Here is a 19,646-nt window from a genome sequence, read left to right on the forward strand (position 1 = left end):
TCAACTGCACCAATACAGGATGAGGAATAACTAGCTAGGTATCAGTTCCTCTGAAAATACCCCAAACATTACAGTGGAAAACTGGTTGAAATCACGGTGGTGTCACGCTCTTAAGACGAGTAAAACTCATGGTGAGATGTATAGACAGGGCTGTAATATCTATACAACATGCAAAGAAATTCTTCCGCTCAGTGCATGTACAGCCTTGGCTCTGGAGCACTGTAGTTTGAAGTCCACGAGACTATTATAAAACTGCCCTCTAGTCACATACCCTAAATTTCTGATCAAAGATTAAGTCCAGGACATTCCACTAGTAATCATCTTTGCTCCTGCCCAGCTTTTCCAGCACTGGGGTAGAGTTGCGTTACGTGGTGTGATATTTTTGCAGAATGCCAAGTGAACTGAGCAATATTCAGCTTCAGTGGCTACAGTCACCTTCTTTGAAGGTTTGTGTTGTGCAGCTGTTGGTAAGCAGTTTGTCTTCCTTAATGCACCTTTTTAGACTTCAACGTGCTGTTACTTAGTGCATTGTAGCAACTCTGTTGTGTACAAGCATTAGAATGGTTGTAATAGAGAACGTCTTACATGGAGCAGTTGTTCGATATCACTCCACAAATAACTGTTCCTATCTGGTTAAAAGTGATAGGTAAATTGCTTGAGTTTGTGTGCTAGGAAAAGCAGTAATTAAGAATGAAAGTACAGGAGTGGAGTGTTGGACTTGGTGGTTTCTTGGGCAATGAAGTATAGCAGAGATAATGGTACACATCTTCCATTTGGAATAGAAAGCATGATTGTCTTCATTTTGGCATTTCTTACCTTTCTTTCTTGATAGAGGAATTTTGGGGATTTTATATCTGTAGATGTTTGGGGTACCAAGCATGAGATTATTAAGGGCTGGTTGTTACTGTTGCAATATCCTGTACTTCAGTGAAATGCAAGCCTTTCTTGTCCTCTACTGAAAGTTTTAGTCATGTTGACTGCTGGAGTGTGTTTAAAGGCAATCTGTGGGACAACTGGCAAGGAGTTCTGCCTTCTGGTCCTAGAGGGATCGCAGAGGAGTTGTCCCTGTCTCTGAGAAACAGGTGTATCTCCTTCCTCAGAGATGGTGAGAAATACATTCTCTGGCAGTGCATTTTAGTAAGAGAGGTTAGGACAAAATAGGACACATGCAGATAGAAATAGGAACTATATGGTATTCGGGTAAAATTGTTATGCAAAGCAGATTAAGAATGGATTTCACAAGCTATGAATCTAGGCTGATTTATGGACTGTCATGCATGTGTATTTCCCCAGGGTATTTTTCACTTTTACTGTATGTGACCAGCTTAATTTGTATTGTAAAGTTGTAAAAGGGCAACCACAGCTGGAATGACAAGCACATGTTATGATTGCTTGTTCTTCATTACCTTTTTCAGTTTTTCTGTTTGATACACACCATCAAGTAATGGTTTGCAACAGAGCCGGCATGATGAGAGAAGTTGCATGAGTGAGAAATGTATGATTTTTATATGCTTGCAAACTGCCACAATACCACTGCTGATATTTCTGTAGTGTTTCCCTGTTAAGCTTGAAAGCAACTCTGAGACACTCTTATTGGAATGCTTAATAGCTTTTTTTATTATTGTTTTCTGGTAGAGTGACTTTCGACCTTCATCCCTCAGAGCTTGTGCCAAGAGCTCTTACAAAAGCCTTAAGACCTGAAAAGTTGTAGTTGGTTGTACTTGGATAAACAGTCTAGAGCATATGATAACAGATGTGTTTTATGCTTGGTATCCATGCTGCTAAACTTGAAGGGATAGCTAGAACAGCTCCTCTTTTAAGAGGGCCTGGAATTTATAGCATTTGCGTTAGCAGCAGTACAGGAATAGAAACCAGGAGATGTTACTCTGACCACTAGGTAAAAGTAGTTCTTTCAGAATTTTTCTTCTCAAAATTGAGGGTTTATTTAGATGCTTAAGGCAATGTATGCTCTGTTCTTTATGTACAGATGTGCATATATGCATTTGGGTTATTTTGGGGTGTGGTTTTAGATTTTTAACCTTTCCCAAATAGAGCAGGTTTTTACTGGGAATTCAAGGTTGTTTTCTTTCCTTGGTAAAAAAGAGGAGAGGATGGCATAGAGTTTTCTAGGGTTCAGAGCTTGACCTGTTCCTCAGTTTGTGTACTTCACTGATGGTTTTCTTTTGGGACTCTGCTTAACCCTAAATTAAACAGTGCTAATCTGTTTACTTTTTATTTAAAAACTCAATGAGGAAAGGCACTCATTTGCAAGCAAATGGCCATCTCCACTAGTACCTGAGTAAACTAATCCACACTGCACAACAGAAAACTGGCAAAATGCTGTGCTCTTCAATGCTTCCAAATTCAATGTGGATTGGGTTTGAGATTAAGGAAGGATGTTTTGTCTTCTGTTTCCGTGATAACATCCTGAGCACTACAGCTAGTTATAAAAGGCGGCTGGTCCTGGTCTTCAGTCACTGTAAACTAACCCTTGGTCTGTTCGGGGAAAAACAACACTCCCCTTCCTCTTTTTAAGAAACTGTTCTTGTGAATCCCATAGCATTCTGCTCTCTATGTGTGCAAGCCAAGCTGTGGAGCTTAGGCTGTGATAACAATCTTTTTCCTTTTTTGCACTCCATTTTGATCAAGCACTGAAATGAGACAGTGCATTGACTGCAACATCCAAATGTTGAACAGTCATCCTTATGTTATGAAGTTTGTCAGAATTAGCGTTCACTTAAGCACCATAAAAGTTGCTGAACATAAAACGAATCTCACTTCTGAGAGTCCCTGCTGCTTCTGAAACACTTGGGGGTCTTTTAGATGAGGGAAGCCTAATTAGAACACTAGCTGTAGCTGCTTCTAGCTCTATAAAGCTATTTTTGTTTGGGTTGTAAAATCACCAATACTAATTTTTACTGCAGACTACCATTCTCTCTATGATGGAGATTTTGCATTAACCTTCTTAAAAATACACAATTTGTAGTATCTATAGCTTAACCTTTATACAAGTGGTAATAGTGGGAGGACTAATTGGAAGAGAATTCTGTTATCGCTGAGGCTGACATCTCGCTATCTATCCTTCACAAGCAACGCAGGCAGAATTGGTGAATTTGTAATCATTCTACCTTTGTGTTTTTGCTAGTGGAAAGTCCCTACACAGAAAGAAACTTCACTAAAGACGAGACTTGTGGCAAAGTTCCTTGAGCTTTATTGACTCTTTCCAGGATCTCCATTAGACATTTTGGAGGTCACTACAATATAATTTATAATACTGGGTTTTTTTCTCCTATCTCTTTGTGCCACATAAATGTAAAAAAGGTGAGCCATAGGGAAAGAGAGTTGCCTAGATTGTTCTTTTTTTTACTTCTCTCTTTCTTTCTCCTATTATCTTAAATAAGCCTTCATAATTGAAGGCTTTGCCAGAGGGCAAGAAGTTGTACAAGACTTGCAAGGCCTGAGAGGCAAGGTAAGTTAGTCTCTGCTGAGTTCTGTCCTTGTGGCTAGACTTGATTGTACCTCAGCTAACTTAAAGTTGCCTCAAGTATTCTGGTGTTACACACAAAAAAATCAAAGTGGTTTTGAAGTGAAAGCTTGAATGCTCATTCCTAGCTATATTCCTCTCTTTGGACTTTGCTTTGTTACGACATTCTTGCCAGCCAGTGCTACTATGGATTTCTTGACCACTATCTCTCGCGCTCTATCTGGAGTTCTGCATGGTGAAATATTGCATGAAATTGTAATTGTAACTTGCCTTTATCTCACGTAGGTAAAAGTAATATCCTTTCCTGTAATCTTACCTAGCTACTTCTCCCCATCAGCCCTTTCTGAAGGTTAGGTGAATACCGGATTTACCTATAAATGTATACATGGAACAAGCCTCCAGTGATGAGTAGATTTGTGCAATAGACTTGGAGGACAATATTACTTACAGTTTGGAAAGAGAAGCTTAGATCCTAGAGTGGCTGTGTACTGTGACTTTCATTTTCATTTTTGGTTTGCTGTCTTTCAGCTTTGTCTTGTATTTTACTTTGGACTAGATTGCCAGGTTCCTTCAAGACGAATAGAAATAACTTAGTTTCTTTAAGAATAAAATATGTCTAAAGACAGCATTACGTAACCCAGACACTAGCCTTTTGATTCGAACGGGTTCAAAATTTGCTGTCCTTGATTCCTGCTTTCAACCGTTTGGCCTGCTGAAAGTGCTGTCAACGTGAAAAGTCAGTGTGTGTGCTGTGTTGAAGTAACAGTTGTCACTTCAGATAAGGCTTCTGACAAAAGCGCTGCTTGAGGAGTGGGGAAGAAGGGCCCTTGTACTTCCTGGTTGTTGTGGTGGGCAGACCTTCTGAAATTTTTTTTTTGGAGTTTGTATGTTGTGCTCTTTTTATGCCTTTGAAAAGATAAGGGTGGAAGAAGTGTTTCTATAGTGATGATGAGAATTGGGGTGAGGGTGAGAATGAAAACCTGTATTCATAACACATTATTGCATTATAATACAATCTACGTGCATTATTTAGGTATTTATAATGTAATACTTGGTAGTTGAGTGCAGTTTAAGAAACAATCTTTCTCTGGCTGTTTCCAGTAACACTTGCTCAGTGGTTGTTAAGCGTTTTCACAGCTTTTTATATCTGCCTAGAGACCAAGTATTCACAATCTGAAAGCACCATGTTTAGACATGCTTTAGGTTTTGATCTGAAAAATGTGGATATTTTGCATTTCCTATGCGTGATTATGATAAATTGAATTTAAGGAAAAGCCTAAAACATTTTAGCAGTTGTGTGCTCTTGAGCTAGTCAATTGTCTAATGTATCTTTTTGCATTGAATGTTTGAAGTTAATTTTAACTGTACTGTGTGTCATGATGAGTAAACCAAGAAAAGAAAAATTCTGGTTTGGCTTGACCTGAATTACAATGCCATTTTGACGTGCAGATTACCCTAGGTTTCCTTAAGATGCCCTTTCCTCTGTGCAGCTGCCTCGTTGACGGTGTTAGGCAGCCAGAGTGAGGATACATTTGTTCAGAGGATTTTGTGCAACATGAGGATGAGGCAGGGAGCTGCAGGTTACCAGGCCATGTCTTGGGTTGTCTTCTGTGAAACCCTGAAGAGATGAATTTGAATATCCTGTGGTGCTATTTGCATTAAGTTTGCGGGGAACAAAAATGCTGTATAATGGACTGTGTTGATCTTGCTCTGTTGAATCCAGGTTGTAGCTTCCCTTGAAGCAGTGGGTGCTTGCTGGTTTTGTAGCTAGTTTGTAATTCTCTTCTTGGAGCAGAAAAGGAGCCATTTTTCTCTGAAATGAAAAGCTGTGTTAAAGCACCTCTGTGGAGAGTGAGAGCCGTTCTCCCAACTGCCATTCCACCTTGGCACAAGTAATTTCTGGGCTTAAAAATTCAGTTGTAGAATTGCTGCCTTTGAATCATTTGTTCACTCCTTTGATTTTAATTCCTGCCCTTGTTTGAGTGTCATGAGTGCTTTCCTTGGATTCCTGAGACTTTGAGAGTGTTTTTAATGTACTGCATTGTTTTCTTTGTGGCAGTGTCAGTGCAACTTTGTTGAGGAGAAAAAACAAATTGGCAGCTAACAGGTTGTACTTGAGCAGTTGTGTTACCTTCTGTTTCAGTTAGCCCAGCAAGAACCCCAGAACCTTACAGTTCAGGGAAAAGAGGAGGCTCAGCAAAACCTCAGCGCCCTCTCTGAACAAGGTTTTTGGGTTTTGTCTTTCCAAAACCCAAGCATTCTGATCAATTTGGCTAAATTCACTAGCACATAAGTACATATGAGGCCTTATATTTAGTTTCACATTTGCATATGGGAGTCAGCTTGAGAGGTGACATGCCAGATTTGCTTGTTATGTTCCAGTTTAGTGCCTGTGTGTTCCTAAAAGTTGTTTGGATTTGAGAAGATCAAGACTGGTGTGCAACAGTTCACAAGGGTGGAAAAGCTGTGCTTAGAAATATTCGCTAGCTATGGAATTGAAAATGGCTGGGGATGCTTGCTGTGTGTGAACTGTTCTAGCTAAAGCTTAGGAACTGCCTTGTGTGGCTCTTCAGCAGTGCTTCTCCATTTCCATGGGAGCAGATGGGTTTTTGTTGATAAGAGATCTATTATCAAACTAGGAAATTGACGGGCAGCAGTTGAGCCACTATTACTGTAAAACAGGACTGACTACAGACTGAGGACATCACATGGCAGTATGTGTTCAAACGTAGTGGCTAAAAATATCCTTCCTTCTTCCTCCTCTCAGGCACAGATGCCCCAGTGTGGAAGGAAGAGTCACTGGCATAGGCTTGATTAGATCTATAGCAGGCAAGGGGATTGGATGCAAAGGAATGCTTTATGTTTTGACCTATACGAAGAGCAGCAGTTTTTAACAGTTGTGGAGATAAATAAGCGTTTGTGCCTTTTAGATTTTTTTGCAGACTCTGAAGGCTGTCTCAGTTTCGAGCAGGGAATCTTGAAGTTTCATTTTGTTGCTTAATTTATCTGTATTTATTTGTACTTGGGAAATTTTCAAAGCAAAATCCAGTGATACCTGCAGTACTTAGACTAAATTTTATAGCTTTGATAAGTCTGGGAAAATCTTACCATAGTTCAGTTAAGAATCTTTATTTTTCTTAGAGCCTTAGCACTGGTTTTTAAGTATCCAGATGATAAATTTTAATCTTAATTATTGTCTGGAAATCACTTGGAGGCCAGTTAGAGGTATGGGACAGATGGATTTACTGGATTCCTTTTCTTAAAATGTTTTGCAGCAAAATGGTTTAATTACTTAAAGCCAATTCTTTCATTTCAGTGAGTTTACAATTTAAAAGAAAAGAGAGCAATGTCAGATGTAAACATCTAAGCTGCATAGGCCAGTGCAGAGAGTTCTTACGCGTGTCTCCAACTTACTTTTTAGTTGTATTTCACTAATGGATGTTAGTGGCATAAGTTTTTTTGAAAGCTGAAATTTTACATGGCTATTCTGCTGTTGTCATAATAATAGCTACACAACTTCATAGCAGCCACCAGAATTCCAGCCTTGTGCATATGACTGCAAAGTTGTCCGGAATTTAAGGTACTTCAGTACAAGTCAGTTTTGCTTGACGAAGCACTGGGAGCAGCTCCAGTGGTGTCTGTCTGAGGTGCTGTCAGAAAAATTATTTTGTAGATACCTGTGTTGTGGAGGTGACTCCTCCTGAAATGATACGTGAACATGGAGCTTTGTAAAGAAAACAGTATGTTCTATTGCCTCTGGAAGAGTGCACACTGAGACACCCGGAGAGGGGAAAACAGTGTTTACAGGCTGACTGTGTATGTATAAGCTCTCTGGTATATAATATAGGGCATGGAGAGTTTGGCTGCCTGCCAGGGTGTGAATGGAGCTGTGACAACTAGTTAATATGATCCTAGAAAGGACAACCAGCTATGAAGATATGTCATTCTGGCTGTGAAGCAGGAATAAGTCCTTGGAGCAAACAAAGCCGCTGTGGAGCTTTGGAGGATTCATTATTACAGCAGAAGTCCCCGGAACAGGTTGTAGATGCGTATGTGTAGGCAGTTAACCTTAGTATGCTTTTTATCCAGCTATTTTTTTTTTTTATTCCGGTCACAAAGCTTAATGCGTGCCTCAGCAATGCTCCCTCACTGGTATTTGGCTTCAGGCCAAGCATTAATGAGTACCCCAAGCCCTATGTGATTTGGCTTCTCCAAATCTATTAGCATATCTTCAGAGCAAGATAAAACGCATTAAAATAATTTACATTTGGGCATTAGAATTTCTGGTAATTTTTAATACCTACTGCCAAAAGCACAAATATGTGGTAATGTCCTTCATATGAAGCTACAATTTACCTGATTTTTTTATTGTTGGAGAAAGAACAGACTGCCATATCACTTACTTGCTCTCTGATGCTAATGAAATGAATTTGTAGTACACAATCTTATCAAAGGTTTGATCTGTGCTATCTTTGATAAAGGAATGTACACTATTGCATAAGATTTGGCTTATTAGAAATCACATCAAAATGTGTCATGTTTGTGTTCTATTGTATTGTAATGATGGTGGCTGAGGTATATAACAACCAAACTTCCTGGTCATTCAAGCTATGTGCCAAAATCTTTGCATGACTGAGTTGTAGATCTGGGCTTCAACCCCTGCACTCTGTCTCCCTAGTCTTATGCAATTCACTTTTTTACATAGCTGTTTTTAATCTCCATCTTCCCTGCTCAGTATCCTAGAGCTGCCTGCTGGTGTCATCCACCTGTATTTCCTATTCTGGAGTTGAATCGGGTTCTGCACAGAATGCTGTCTCGCAGTCAGTACAGTGGTTGTGAGAGAAGTGCACCGTTTTCTTGCTCAAAGGCAATTCAGCAGACATCAGCTGATCTGCATCAACTCTTCATGTGCAAGATTTTACCTCAGAGCCTGTAACAGAGCCACCCTTGAACTGCTCATGACCTGTGGTCAGATTATCCTTGCTAAATGACTGCACTGTAATGCATGCTAAAACAATGCTTGTAAATAAAGAAATGGAAGCCCACAGTAGTAACTGCACAAAAGATAGCTTGAATATTTTTATCCATGTAAAAGTACTTAGGATCTTTTAAGTATTCAAGTCTGTTCAACTGAAAATATCCTGAAATGGCCGTAAAGATGCATATCTTTGCTCACCTGAAGTTCTGTAGATGTGGCCCTGCTGCTGTGCTAGTTCCCCAGTGGAAGTGCTGGCATCTGGGGGATGTACATCCTACCATCAGCCTCTTCGGTTGGGAGTTAAGGAACAGCTAGTTAACTATTACCCACTCTAATTCACTGAGGAGATTCAGATTCTGTTCTTTTTTTGCTTTATGGGATTTCATTTCAGTAGGTGTTGAGTTTTTTGTTTTTATATGTAGCAGTCAGCAATGAGACACGTTAGGGTGTTGACATGTCATGTATTTTTGAAAGGCAGCAAGCATTGACCTTTAGGGTTTAATTTTCTGAAGCATCTCCACTAGCTGTAAGAATTTTAAGGCCTGCACTTGCAAATTCTTGTCTGCTTTTCTTTTTTTTAATTTCCTTTCATCACCCTTCCAAAAAAGAAACATAGTGAGATATATATAAAAAAAAAAGTCAGAAATGGCAATAATTGCTTATGAAAACTTTTGGGGTTTTGGTGGATATCTTCACCATAACTCCATGCGTATGTAGTATGTGATCTCTGGTCTGCATTCATGTTGTCTTTCTCTTTGCATTTCCTCATCTTCCTGCATTCAGGCAGTGCTAATCATGTGATACTTTTGTGACTTGAGGCTTTATGCGTATCTTTTTTTTCTTTTTCTTTTTTCTTTTTTCTTTTTTTTTTTTTTTTAAAAACTCACATCCAGCTTTTTGTTGGCCATTGATGTAAAGTTTAAAAAGAACCTCAGAAAGCTGAGAAGGAATGAAAGTGCTCAGGGAAAAGTGTTGTGGTGGTGCTTGATTTTAAAGGGTGGGCAGGTTCTGTGCGATGTTTACTTCCAACACCAAATAAAATATTTTTGAGGAGACGTAGTTTCAAACTCACTGTACCAGTTGACAGAAATTCAATGAAAAATAAAGCACCATAATTTTTAGAGCAAGTACGCTTTGAAGTGTGGATTTGTGTTTTTTAAAGCTACCTATTCACATGGCTCCTCTCTTGTGACTCCTGATCTTTCATTCATTTTAGAATAAAGTTACAGTAAGAAAAGTATCACTTTAAAAAAAAAAAAGAAGAAACCTTGTTCATCTACACTTGCTGTTTGTATATGCTTAACTTGCTTTATTAACAAAGAAAATATTCAACAGGCAAGTCACTGTTTCTGCCATCCAATTTAAACTGGCTTTAACTTGTATCAGCAAAACCAGCTGAAGCTGCCAGTTGTATCTGCAGCTGGGCCAGTGCTAATGTTGTCACAAGGGAGGTGGTTTTTTGTAAAATTCTCTAATATAGATGTTGCCTAGAATCTTTAATGTATCCAGTGTGCAACCAGTGCAAATGCAGAAAAGCTGGATGAAATCACGTTTATGCTGAAAGCATCAGGTTTGTCAGCTGAATTCAGGAAAAAGTCATTATTAGAAGTGATAAAGAATCAGAATTTCTTGGCTTGCAGATTTTGGACAGAATTTTTTGGTGATGACAGCCAACTTAATCTTTGGCACAAATCTCAGTCTAGTTATGTTGTTAAAAGTACCTGTGGACTTACAGTGACTTTCTTACTAAAGCATGGGGTTTTGGCACTAAAATCCTTTGGCTATTTTAAATTACTCATCCAGCTTTTTGTTCACCACAGTTCTGAATGCTCATGAGATGCAGTGGAGCAGGATGACTAGCAACATTTTTTATAGGTTCATCTTACAAGAGCAGTCTTTGAAACAAGAATGGGAGGAATAAGCTAGTACCTTCATCAGTTTTGCTCTGTCTTGAAATGTGGTAGGCTTATTTTTTGTTTGCTTCCTTCAGGTTTTGAATGAAGAATGCGATCAGAATTGGTACAAGGCAGAACTCAATGGAAAAGATGGCTTCATTCCCAAGAACTACATAGAAATGAAACCACATCCGTAAGTAGAGCTTTGGTGATAGGCTCCCTTGATCTTACTTTTGTGCATCCTCTCAGACAGGAAGAAGGTTTTCTGCTGTATGCGCTGCAAAGTGTACCTTACCAGGTCTACCAAAATGTATCGTTAGATAAAGGATGGCTACTGAGTTGTATCTCTGGCTGTAGTGTTTACTGTAATTCATTTCACAGTTAGCTATATAGCAGGGTATTTTTGGAAGCTTTTCTAGTGGTTGCTCTGGTGTTTTGCTGTAGGGTCAGACAGACTGATCTTGGGGGTCAGGCATAAATCAGCAGAAAACTCTTTAGTAGAGAGTTGTCACCACCACTGCCCCAGGAAAAAGCCTGACTCTATTCTTGTGATGATTTAACACAGCAGATAAGAGTAAAAATTGTGGCATTCACAGGTCACCAGAAAAATGTTTAAGGATATTTGAAGCTGAACTCTTAGTATGTTTATGTCACATCCTGAGTATAGAATCACAGAATTGTTTCGGTTGGACAGGACCTCTAACAGTCGTCTGGTCCAATGCCTTCCTCACAAAACAGGCCAACCTCAGAGAGTGTATACTGTTATGCAAGTATAGTTGCATTGATTTGCAGCTCCAGAGAACTGTATTTGAGTAACTACTTTCAACATTTCCTCTTAGATATAAAGAATCTAGCATATGAAAATAGTAGCATTTCGTGACTGGGTATTTTCTTTGTGTCGGTTCATGTATTCCTGCTGTCTTCTGCTAAATTCTGGCAACCTTTGAGACCCTTCAACATATGAACAAGAAAACAGCAAGCTCTGGGTAACAGATTCAAAGTGGAGAAAAGGTTTAGGAAGGAGCAGCAAAATCTGTAATCAGGGTTTTTACAAGGAGCTGTATTGTTTCAGTTGCCCAGAAAAAATGATGATAGATTTGTTAATTGTTGAGTGTAATTATATCATGAAGATACTGCAGTTAAACCCAATCAAGAATTATTTTTCTAAGGGCTCTTTTGAAATAGCAGAAGGAAGCTTCTGGGCGACTGTGCCCCAAGAAGGAGAGGAGGTATACTGCTTTAGTGCAGCCAACTGGGAAGCGAAGCAAAGATGCACAAAGAAAATACTGAAATTGTTTAAAGCCTTGTCTGCTGCAGTAACATGTCCAGTTTACCCTGATCGTGCTAGTCCACTGGGAATCACAAATGTACATTGCAATTTCTATCTCTCATTGATTTGAATCATCATACGTCTTCTCATAACAGTTTTGCAGGCATTTGAGTTATACTGTGGTAATGTCTTCTGTGATGATGATGGTGATGATCAGTTTGTTCTGTAATCATCACTGGTGTTTTGTTTTAGAGGGTTAGAGCTGTCAGGTTTTTGCTTTTTTATAATAAAAGGGAATGAACAATATCTGAGCCTGCAAGTGGGTGAATTTGGTAGTAGTTTTTAAGCATAGTTAATCTGACCTTTTCTGAAGATGTTTAAACTGCTGATGGCAGCTGAATGGAGTTAGCTTCATGTGTCAGCAATGCTGGGAGTCTTAACTAGAGCATTAACAACCCTGGGAAATTATGCAAAAGTTTTTATAGCATAATGTTTGCTTAGCTGTAATGCAGAGCTCTCTTAAGTAGTCATACAGGTCATACAAAAAGCAAATTGCAGGCAGCTGACCAGGAGTGAGAAAGAGAATGGGTTTTTTACCAGACTAGTATCAAATCATGTTGTGGGAAGGTGCACCAGAGTTTTGCAAGAGAATTTGGAAAGCAAGCAACTGAAAACTGCTTTAAATCCTGTCCCAGGATCTGAGGCTTAAATCCTCCAGCCCCACAGCTAGTCTTAAAAGCAGCATTTCTTCTTGCTTGTATTTTGCAAATCTCACAGTTTGCTTTGTAACTACTAGCAAATGAAGCTGTAAGGAAAATGTGGTGCGTCTCGGTCACCAGCTGAGTCACCTGGGTTCTGAAGGGTTAATCTGAATTGCCACATCAATTAACAAAGCAAAGATGTAAGTAGACATAGGCATGATATTCAGAGAAGAGCTGCAGGAAACTCTGGGCAGGGAGGCTTCCTGTGAAGGCACAGCAGTGCAGTTCAGTGGCAGGACTACCCTTCTGTCTTTAAGGGGGCAGGGGAAAATTTGCTGTTTATGAAATGGCCTGGATCAGACTCACGGTGTGTGCATCTCAAGCGTTTGTGTTTGTAATCAGCTTTTCTTGGAGATATTGCTGAAGTCTCACTTCGCAATATTGTAACATGTGGAGGAAATTGGCCAAGCTAAATGCTTGTGCTAAGTAAAGCCAAAAGAATTGCCAAACTGCCAATTGAAATGAGTCTGAAAGCAATGTGAACTTTGTGTTGTACAGATCAGTGCATCTCCCTCTAGCTGTGCAGCATCAGCAGTAATGCCTGGATTTGGTTTTGCAGTGCTGACTGGATGAGTTTCACCTACATTACAAAGCTAGTTGGAGACAAGTGTTATCAAGCCTAGCCCTTCAGCAGAGAAGCTATGGGAATGTTGTGGTCAGTTTCTTTGGCCCAATTCTCCATGTGTGCTTTTTGACATGCAGTGATTTTTTGTTAATTTTTTTCAGTTATCCTGTAGCGAAGATTCATATGTGCACAATAATTCTGATGCTTTACAAGTGTGTTCTTAAGTAGACAGTAGTCCTTCAAAATAACTCTGTTTCCTTCATCTATGGAGTTTTCTTTTCATCTTTTTTATATTTAGAATTCAAGCTCCTTTTACCCTGAATGGCTAAAGTGGTTAGAAACAGCTGGCAGAAAACTTTTAAGAATTTGATATTGTTACTTGGGAAGTGTTACTTCCTTTAATCGAATTGTACACTTCTACTTTTTAGTGATTCAGTAAAATTTAGGGGAAAAATGGGGTATACTTCTGAGGCTTCAGGAAGGATTATAGATGTTCTGTTGAGCTCTTTCAGGCTTTCCTTCCATTTTACAGACATGTGTGAGGTGGTTTGGGTTGGGTTGGTTTTTTTTTAAGATGAGGCTTTCATTTTCAAGTCACATGCAAGTAACTGAGAATTATTTGAGAACTAAACAGAATTAAAACACCTTGTAAACAAGAACTATGGCAAGGTATCTAAAATCATAATATAAAGTTTGCTTTATGTAACATTTGGCAGAGGCAAAATTCAGGACTTCCTTATCTTTCTGACAATTGTGCCAAAAGCCCAGGAAACAGAACACCACCTTTGAATTTTGAAGGCGTTTCACATCATGATTTCTCTTGGTCGATTTTTGAAAGTAGCAGAGTGCAGCGAGAGACAGGTAGATGGTCCCTCTGCTGTCGCTGCCACCACCTCAGGTACCAAGAAGCAGCACAGATACTAAACCACTAGGAAAGTACTAAATGCCATGAAGTTCTTTATCACTGGAAATTGGATGGTTGTAGGAGAAACTTTTTATCCCCTGGAAGCAAAAGGAAAAGCTAACACAAGAAGACTTGCAAGCACGTAAAAATTGTCTAGGTGATCATGGAAACCAAGTTTGTAAACAAGATGTGTCATTTTCAGTGCCAAAATGCTTTTCATAATAGACCTGCATAGCTAAATGGAATGAATACTCCTTTTACAAGAGGGATGTCCTAGAGTTGTTTTATTTACTATGTTGCATATAGTAGAAATACATCTGTGGACTCATCAACCTTGATATAATATAGGGATCTGGTTTTGTGTAGCCTGCTATGATGAGCAGATACTGAAGACAGCCAGTGAGAGAGGAGTGAGGGCTGCCAGTAGCTGGAGAGCCTGGTAATCAAATGATCGATCCTCCTTCACCTCTAGAGATAGCTTCCTCTTAGAGAGGAAGATTTGGTGACTTTGTGACTTCGTGAAAGCTTCAACTTCTCTTAAGAATGACTGGTTCTGGGAGGATTCTGCAACTTCTGTCTTTTTACTGCACCGAAACATTCAATGTAGGAAGTAAACTTTGTGAGTGGAGCTCTTGTTATTAAATGCTCTCCTCTAAGGTCAATCATCTCCATGGTTATAGGCTGTGGTAAGTGCTTCTATCCTGTGTGATCTCTTACTCAAAACTGAAAGCTGTACTTTTTGGTTGTGGAGATGGTTCTGCTTTTCCCATGTCATGTGACCTACCACTCAGCCATTGTTTGCTTTTAATCTTGGATTAGTCTGGAAATGCAAATGTAAATATGGGTAAGAATCCTGTGACCAGGTGCTGTTGGTCAGTGCTGATGATCTGGTTGCCTGAGGTAGGTTCACCCGTGGTGTCATGGAGGTGGTCAGCCTGTGGCTTTGACTTCTGTGCAGCTGTGAAGAATTTCAAATGTGGCTTCCATGGTGCAGCTATTTCATGTGACTGCCTATATGAAAGCTGCTAGATTGTCCTGACTGTAGGAGAAAGCCAAAAAATAGGCTACTGAAACAAGTGTTATCAGCATCTTTCCTAGAATCGAATGGCATGCCCAGCTCAGCACTCCTCTGCAATGAAGCAGAGAGACCTTGAGGGAACTTTTCTCACTTGGTCTGCATGTAACTCCACTCCTGGCACCTGCCTTAGCTTTCTGACATATGATACCTGTCTTTGACCACAGTGCTCTGATGGGGGTCAGAAAGATTGGACTCTGGGCTGCAGGAACAACCAGCTGCTGAATGAAGCTACTCATTCTCTCTGCTGAAGTAGCTGGGTCTTACCACCTGATGTAAAAGAGACTAGAAATTGGTTTTGATACAAAATGCACTTTCCATTTGTGCAGGATGGGTCAATCCATAGACAGGATCTTGTTTCTACAGCTGTCTACAGCTGTGGTGTTTCTGAAGAGAAACCTGTGAGTGAACTTCCAGTGTTTCCCTTGCATTTTGCAAATACTAATTTTTTTTTTTTTTTTTTAAGATTTCTACCCACTAAAATAATGATGTTTCTGTGCTTAATCCTTAATAACTTAAATTTTCTATATTGTCTGCTCTACAAATCATGGCTAAGGCATGGGTAGCTTCTCCTTAGGGGGCATAAGTAATAAAGGAGACTGTGTAGTTATTCCCCACTGATTATCTTTGGGTACTAATAGTGAAATAAATGCTGCTACATCATAGTGAAGTTCAGTAGTGACCAGCCACCATTGCAGGACTTCTTTGCTGTCTCTGAGTTGATGGCATCATACAGTTTGGATAATTAAAACTTTGTATGCAGAGGCATAAGACTTTATTCCTTAGAGGTAGAGGAAGGAACTTGAGTTTCTTGCTTGAGCTAGGCATTTAATCTGTTCGACTTTAGGTTATGAGGCCTGCTTACTAAGATACCAGTGCAGACCACAGCAGACGTTTTAATTTTGTCCAAGGTTGTAGCCAGTTCCCAAGGTAGTCGTCTTAGTCTCACAAAGCAGGACTTTGCTGCGAAGCGATTGTGTACATTAGGTTCTCATTGTGATGTTTTATATGCTAAACTGCAGATACAATAGGGTGCAAAACAATGTGAATAATGCATTAAACTCTGAGCAGGTTTTTTTCCACCTCTGAAAATAAATCCTGTAATTTGAGGATTTCACTCTTACCACATCTCTGCTTTGCTAAATTGGCTGAAATAGGGCTGTTTCAAGCACCTGCTTATCAAGTCATGGTTGCTTTATTGCCAGGATGAAACATTGTGAGAAGCTGCATGGTTCAGTAGCCTGTATTGGAGTGACAGTGAGGTGCAGTGTAGTTTTTTTCTGTTACGAATCATTTCATCTCTGTTCGAATATCTATGTCTAGCTCTTCCATGAAAGGATTAAAATTCTTAACTTCCTCTATTGTTTTCTTTTCGTCACTACACAGGTGGTTTTTTGGAAAGATTCCCCGAGCGAAGGCTGAAGAGATGTTAGGCAAACAGAGACACGATGGTGCCTTCCTTATCAGGGAGAGTGAGAGTGCTCCTGGGGACTTCTCTCTCTCAGTCAAGTAAGTAATCCCTAGAAGCAATCATGTGTGGTAATTAGGCCATCTACTGCTCATTTGGACTCATGAGTAAAGGGCAGGTGATTGTCAATGCTGAGGAGCAGGAATAATCTTCCAGATGCCCTGTAGCATTCCTGTTCTTCCAGTGATATTTATTCCCTCTCTAGTCGAACAATATATATATATTCTCTGGTTTGTAATGAGCCTACAGGGTTGACCTGGTGGCATGTTGCTGTCTGGCTTATGTAGTCCCAGGCACTATCTGTTGCTTTGTATGTGGATCCCATTCCTCCTCCTTACAGCCACAAAGTGCCCAGTGTGTACCTGTTTTCTCCCATCTTCCTTTATTCCTCTTCTGCAGTAGAAGTTATCACTCTATCTTCTCCCTGTGTACTACACTTCCAAATATGTTTTTCATGTCTGCTTGGCACATGCTTTGGGGATATTCATGTTGTCTAGCACTGGGACATGGAGCTGTGAAAACAGAGGCCTTTTCGATCCCTCACAAGTGCATTCCATGTTGGTAGAGAAACTCAGTCTAATAACAGTGAAGTGAGGAGGAACAGTTCTCATCCTTGAACAAACATACTAGTAGTACTGGCTGTTAACCAGCAGGAGTTCCTGCTAGTTAGCCATGGCCCTCATAATACTGTGCTACCTATCTTGCCCATCTGAAGTCACTGTAAAATAGAGGTATTAGAAACTTGAAAGGGTATGTGAGGTAATTTAACGTAGGTTGGGATTCTGTCCCAGCAGTTGATTTTGCCTTTTTTTAATTTTATTTTCTGCAATATTCCCCTTTCCTACCAGAAATGAGCAAGGTTTTCTTTAGGATCCGAACAATACTATTTTCGATTATTCATGCAAGATTCCTAGTTTGCTCTATTTTCTGTGACTCTCAGTGATCTGTCTCGACAGTATTTTTTGTTTTTTTCTGGTCATCTTTGGTCTGTAACCAAATTTTTGTCCTACTGTACAGCAGCACTGAGTCATGCCAACAAACTGGATTAAAGCCACTGATTTTAGAGATGTTTATATTTCTGTCTTGGATACAATCATCTGAGCTGGAATACTAGATATGAATGGCAGCTTCATTCCAAAAAGTGCATTCTTTTAAGAAACATAAAAGTTAAAATAGCATAGCTCTGCCTGCCTGTTAGCTTAGTGTTGCCATCTGGTGGCAATTTCTCAGTTGGGGTCTTTTTTTCCTGTTTGTTTAATATAGAAAAGTATTTTTCCTAAACAGTGATCTGCAGGATTTGAAATGGTGAGAAGCTCTCAGGTTGAGGAAGGAAGAGCAGAGGCAGTACTCATGAGTTGTTTTGTGTTAGCTTTGTAGTCAAGATAGTGTCTACTTTTTCAGCCACTGTATAGAAGCTGTGCATGCCAAGTGAGGAACAGTTGTCTTCTGTTTTCAGTGTTTTAATTGAAGTAAAAATACCGATGTACCATTCATCTGGAAAATCCCAATGGACCTCTTCGGACTTCCTCTTTATTCAGAATAAAATCGTTGGAAAAGTAGCTTCAACTGAATGCCAGCATTTGTCAGGAAGAATTGTTAACACAGAGTTGAAGTTGCTGTGTTACGGTGCAGCATCACCTGTCGAACGTTTTGGGGTTTTGCAGGGGTTTTTTGTTGTTGTTTTTAAGGACCAGAGAGATCCTTTTGTTTTGCAAGACGGTCTTTTTGCATAAGTCCAAACTGCCTGCCAAAAGAGACAATCCTACCCTCCCTGTGGCAGTGTTTTCCCAGCAGTTTACCTGTAATGGGACTGGTGCTTACGTATTGCATTATCACTCACACCCACTGGTGCTGTGTGAGGGAGGGATTGAGACTCTGAGAAGTACAGGACCATAACAAGAGTAGCACAAAGTAGCACAAACCTAAAGTGGCTTGAGTCAGTTGTGAAATTGCTGTGTGTGAAGAGCTAAACCGAAGCACTTGTACTGTTTGGCTTCAAAATCTTGTATTTGGGAATGTGAAGTGGAAGGCACCATGGTGCAGCTTCTTTAATGTGACCTTGCATTTGTACTGTAAAGTCCATGGTGTGTATCCTAGTGCACTGTCTTCAGTGACTCAGATGACTGCATAGGTGCATCAAGAAGTACATGTACTGGATGCCAGCTATGTGGCAATGTAGTGTAAAATAAAAAGCTGAAATATTGTGTTGCATCCAAGATAGAGTATTGTGACACATCCTTTACGAAAAGACCTCAAACTTGTGCAAATTCAGAGTGGTTTGAAAAGCTTGTTTTAAACTGAAGTCCTATTATAAGGAAAGCACATGTGAAGCTTGCAGGATTTTTTTCAAAATAAATTCAGTATTGGGATTCTCTCTGATCACCGATTTCTGTAAAATACAATTGATAAGTGGCTTTCAGAAATCTTTTTTACAGCAACCAATTGGTATCTGTATTATCAGTGTCATTGACAGTTTCCACTGTGCCCTGAAGGACCTTTTTGTTCCAAACTCTGTGCTGACAATCCCAAAAGAGGAGTACTCGGTGATTAATAATGAGCTTTTTTTGTGTGTGCTTCATTCTTTCCGCACAGGTTTGGGAATGATGTGCAGCACTTCAAGGTGCTTCGAGATGGGGCTGGCAAGTATTTTCTCTGGGTGGTGAAGTTCAATTCTTTGAACGAGCTGGTAGATTATCACAGATCCACATCTGTCTCCAGGAACCAGCAAATATTTCTCCGGGACATTGAACAGGTGCCACAGGTAAGAGAAGTGTTCTCGTAGAGTGCACTATTTAGACTATTGCAACCACAGTCAGAAGTGGGATTGCACCTTAGAGTAAATGAATAGCAGTGGAAAGAAGCTGACTGACATTTTTGTTGTCTGTGGAAGTGTATCTTTAGATCCTGCAGCCAGAATTATACTGGTAAATAAGCTGGATGTTTGTGCAAAGCCTACCTGCTAACTCCCTAGTCTCCCCTTCAGTTCTGGCAAAGTGTTACTGTTGCTGCTTGAACACTTGGCTTGTCTTAGTGTTTATGGATACTGTTGCAGGAAGGTCATCTGATTCCTGTGAATCAACAATGGGTTTACTCCTGGTTTAGGACACACTAAGAAAGGATAGTTCTACTTATACTGGTTCATAGCCAGAACTGTACCCCTTAGTAGCCAGTGAAGCTTTGGTACTGGCCTTTCCTGAAAAGGTGGTTACAGGTAATAGCATATGGAACATCTCTAGCTTTCTGGTT

General features: G+C 39.8%; 1 protein-coding gene across 1 annotated transcript in view; it reads left to right on the forward strand.

Annotated features, from left to right (window-relative positions):
* GRB2 (growth factor receptor bound protein 2) overlaps nt 1–19,646 on the forward strand; it is a 53,755-nt gene that overhangs the window by 30,885 nt on the left and 3,224 nt on the right. Inside the window, exons 3-5 of the mRNA XM_069799087.1 lie at nt 10,453–10,550; nt 16,319–16,441; nt 18,993–19,161. Coding sequence (XP_069655188.1) covers nt 10,453–10,550; nt 16,319–16,441; nt 18,993–19,161 — 390 coding nt within the window. The remainder of the gene's footprint in view (nt 1–10,452; nt 10,551–16,318; nt 16,442–18,992; nt 19,162–19,646) is intronic.

This window comes from Haliaeetus albicilla, chromosome 12, assembly GCF_947461875.1.
Source record: "Haliaeetus albicilla chromosome 12, bHalAlb1.1, whole genome shotgun sequence".
NCBI classification, from domain to species: Eukaryota; Metazoa; Chordata; class Aves; order Accipitriformes; family Accipitridae; genus Haliaeetus; species Haliaeetus albicilla.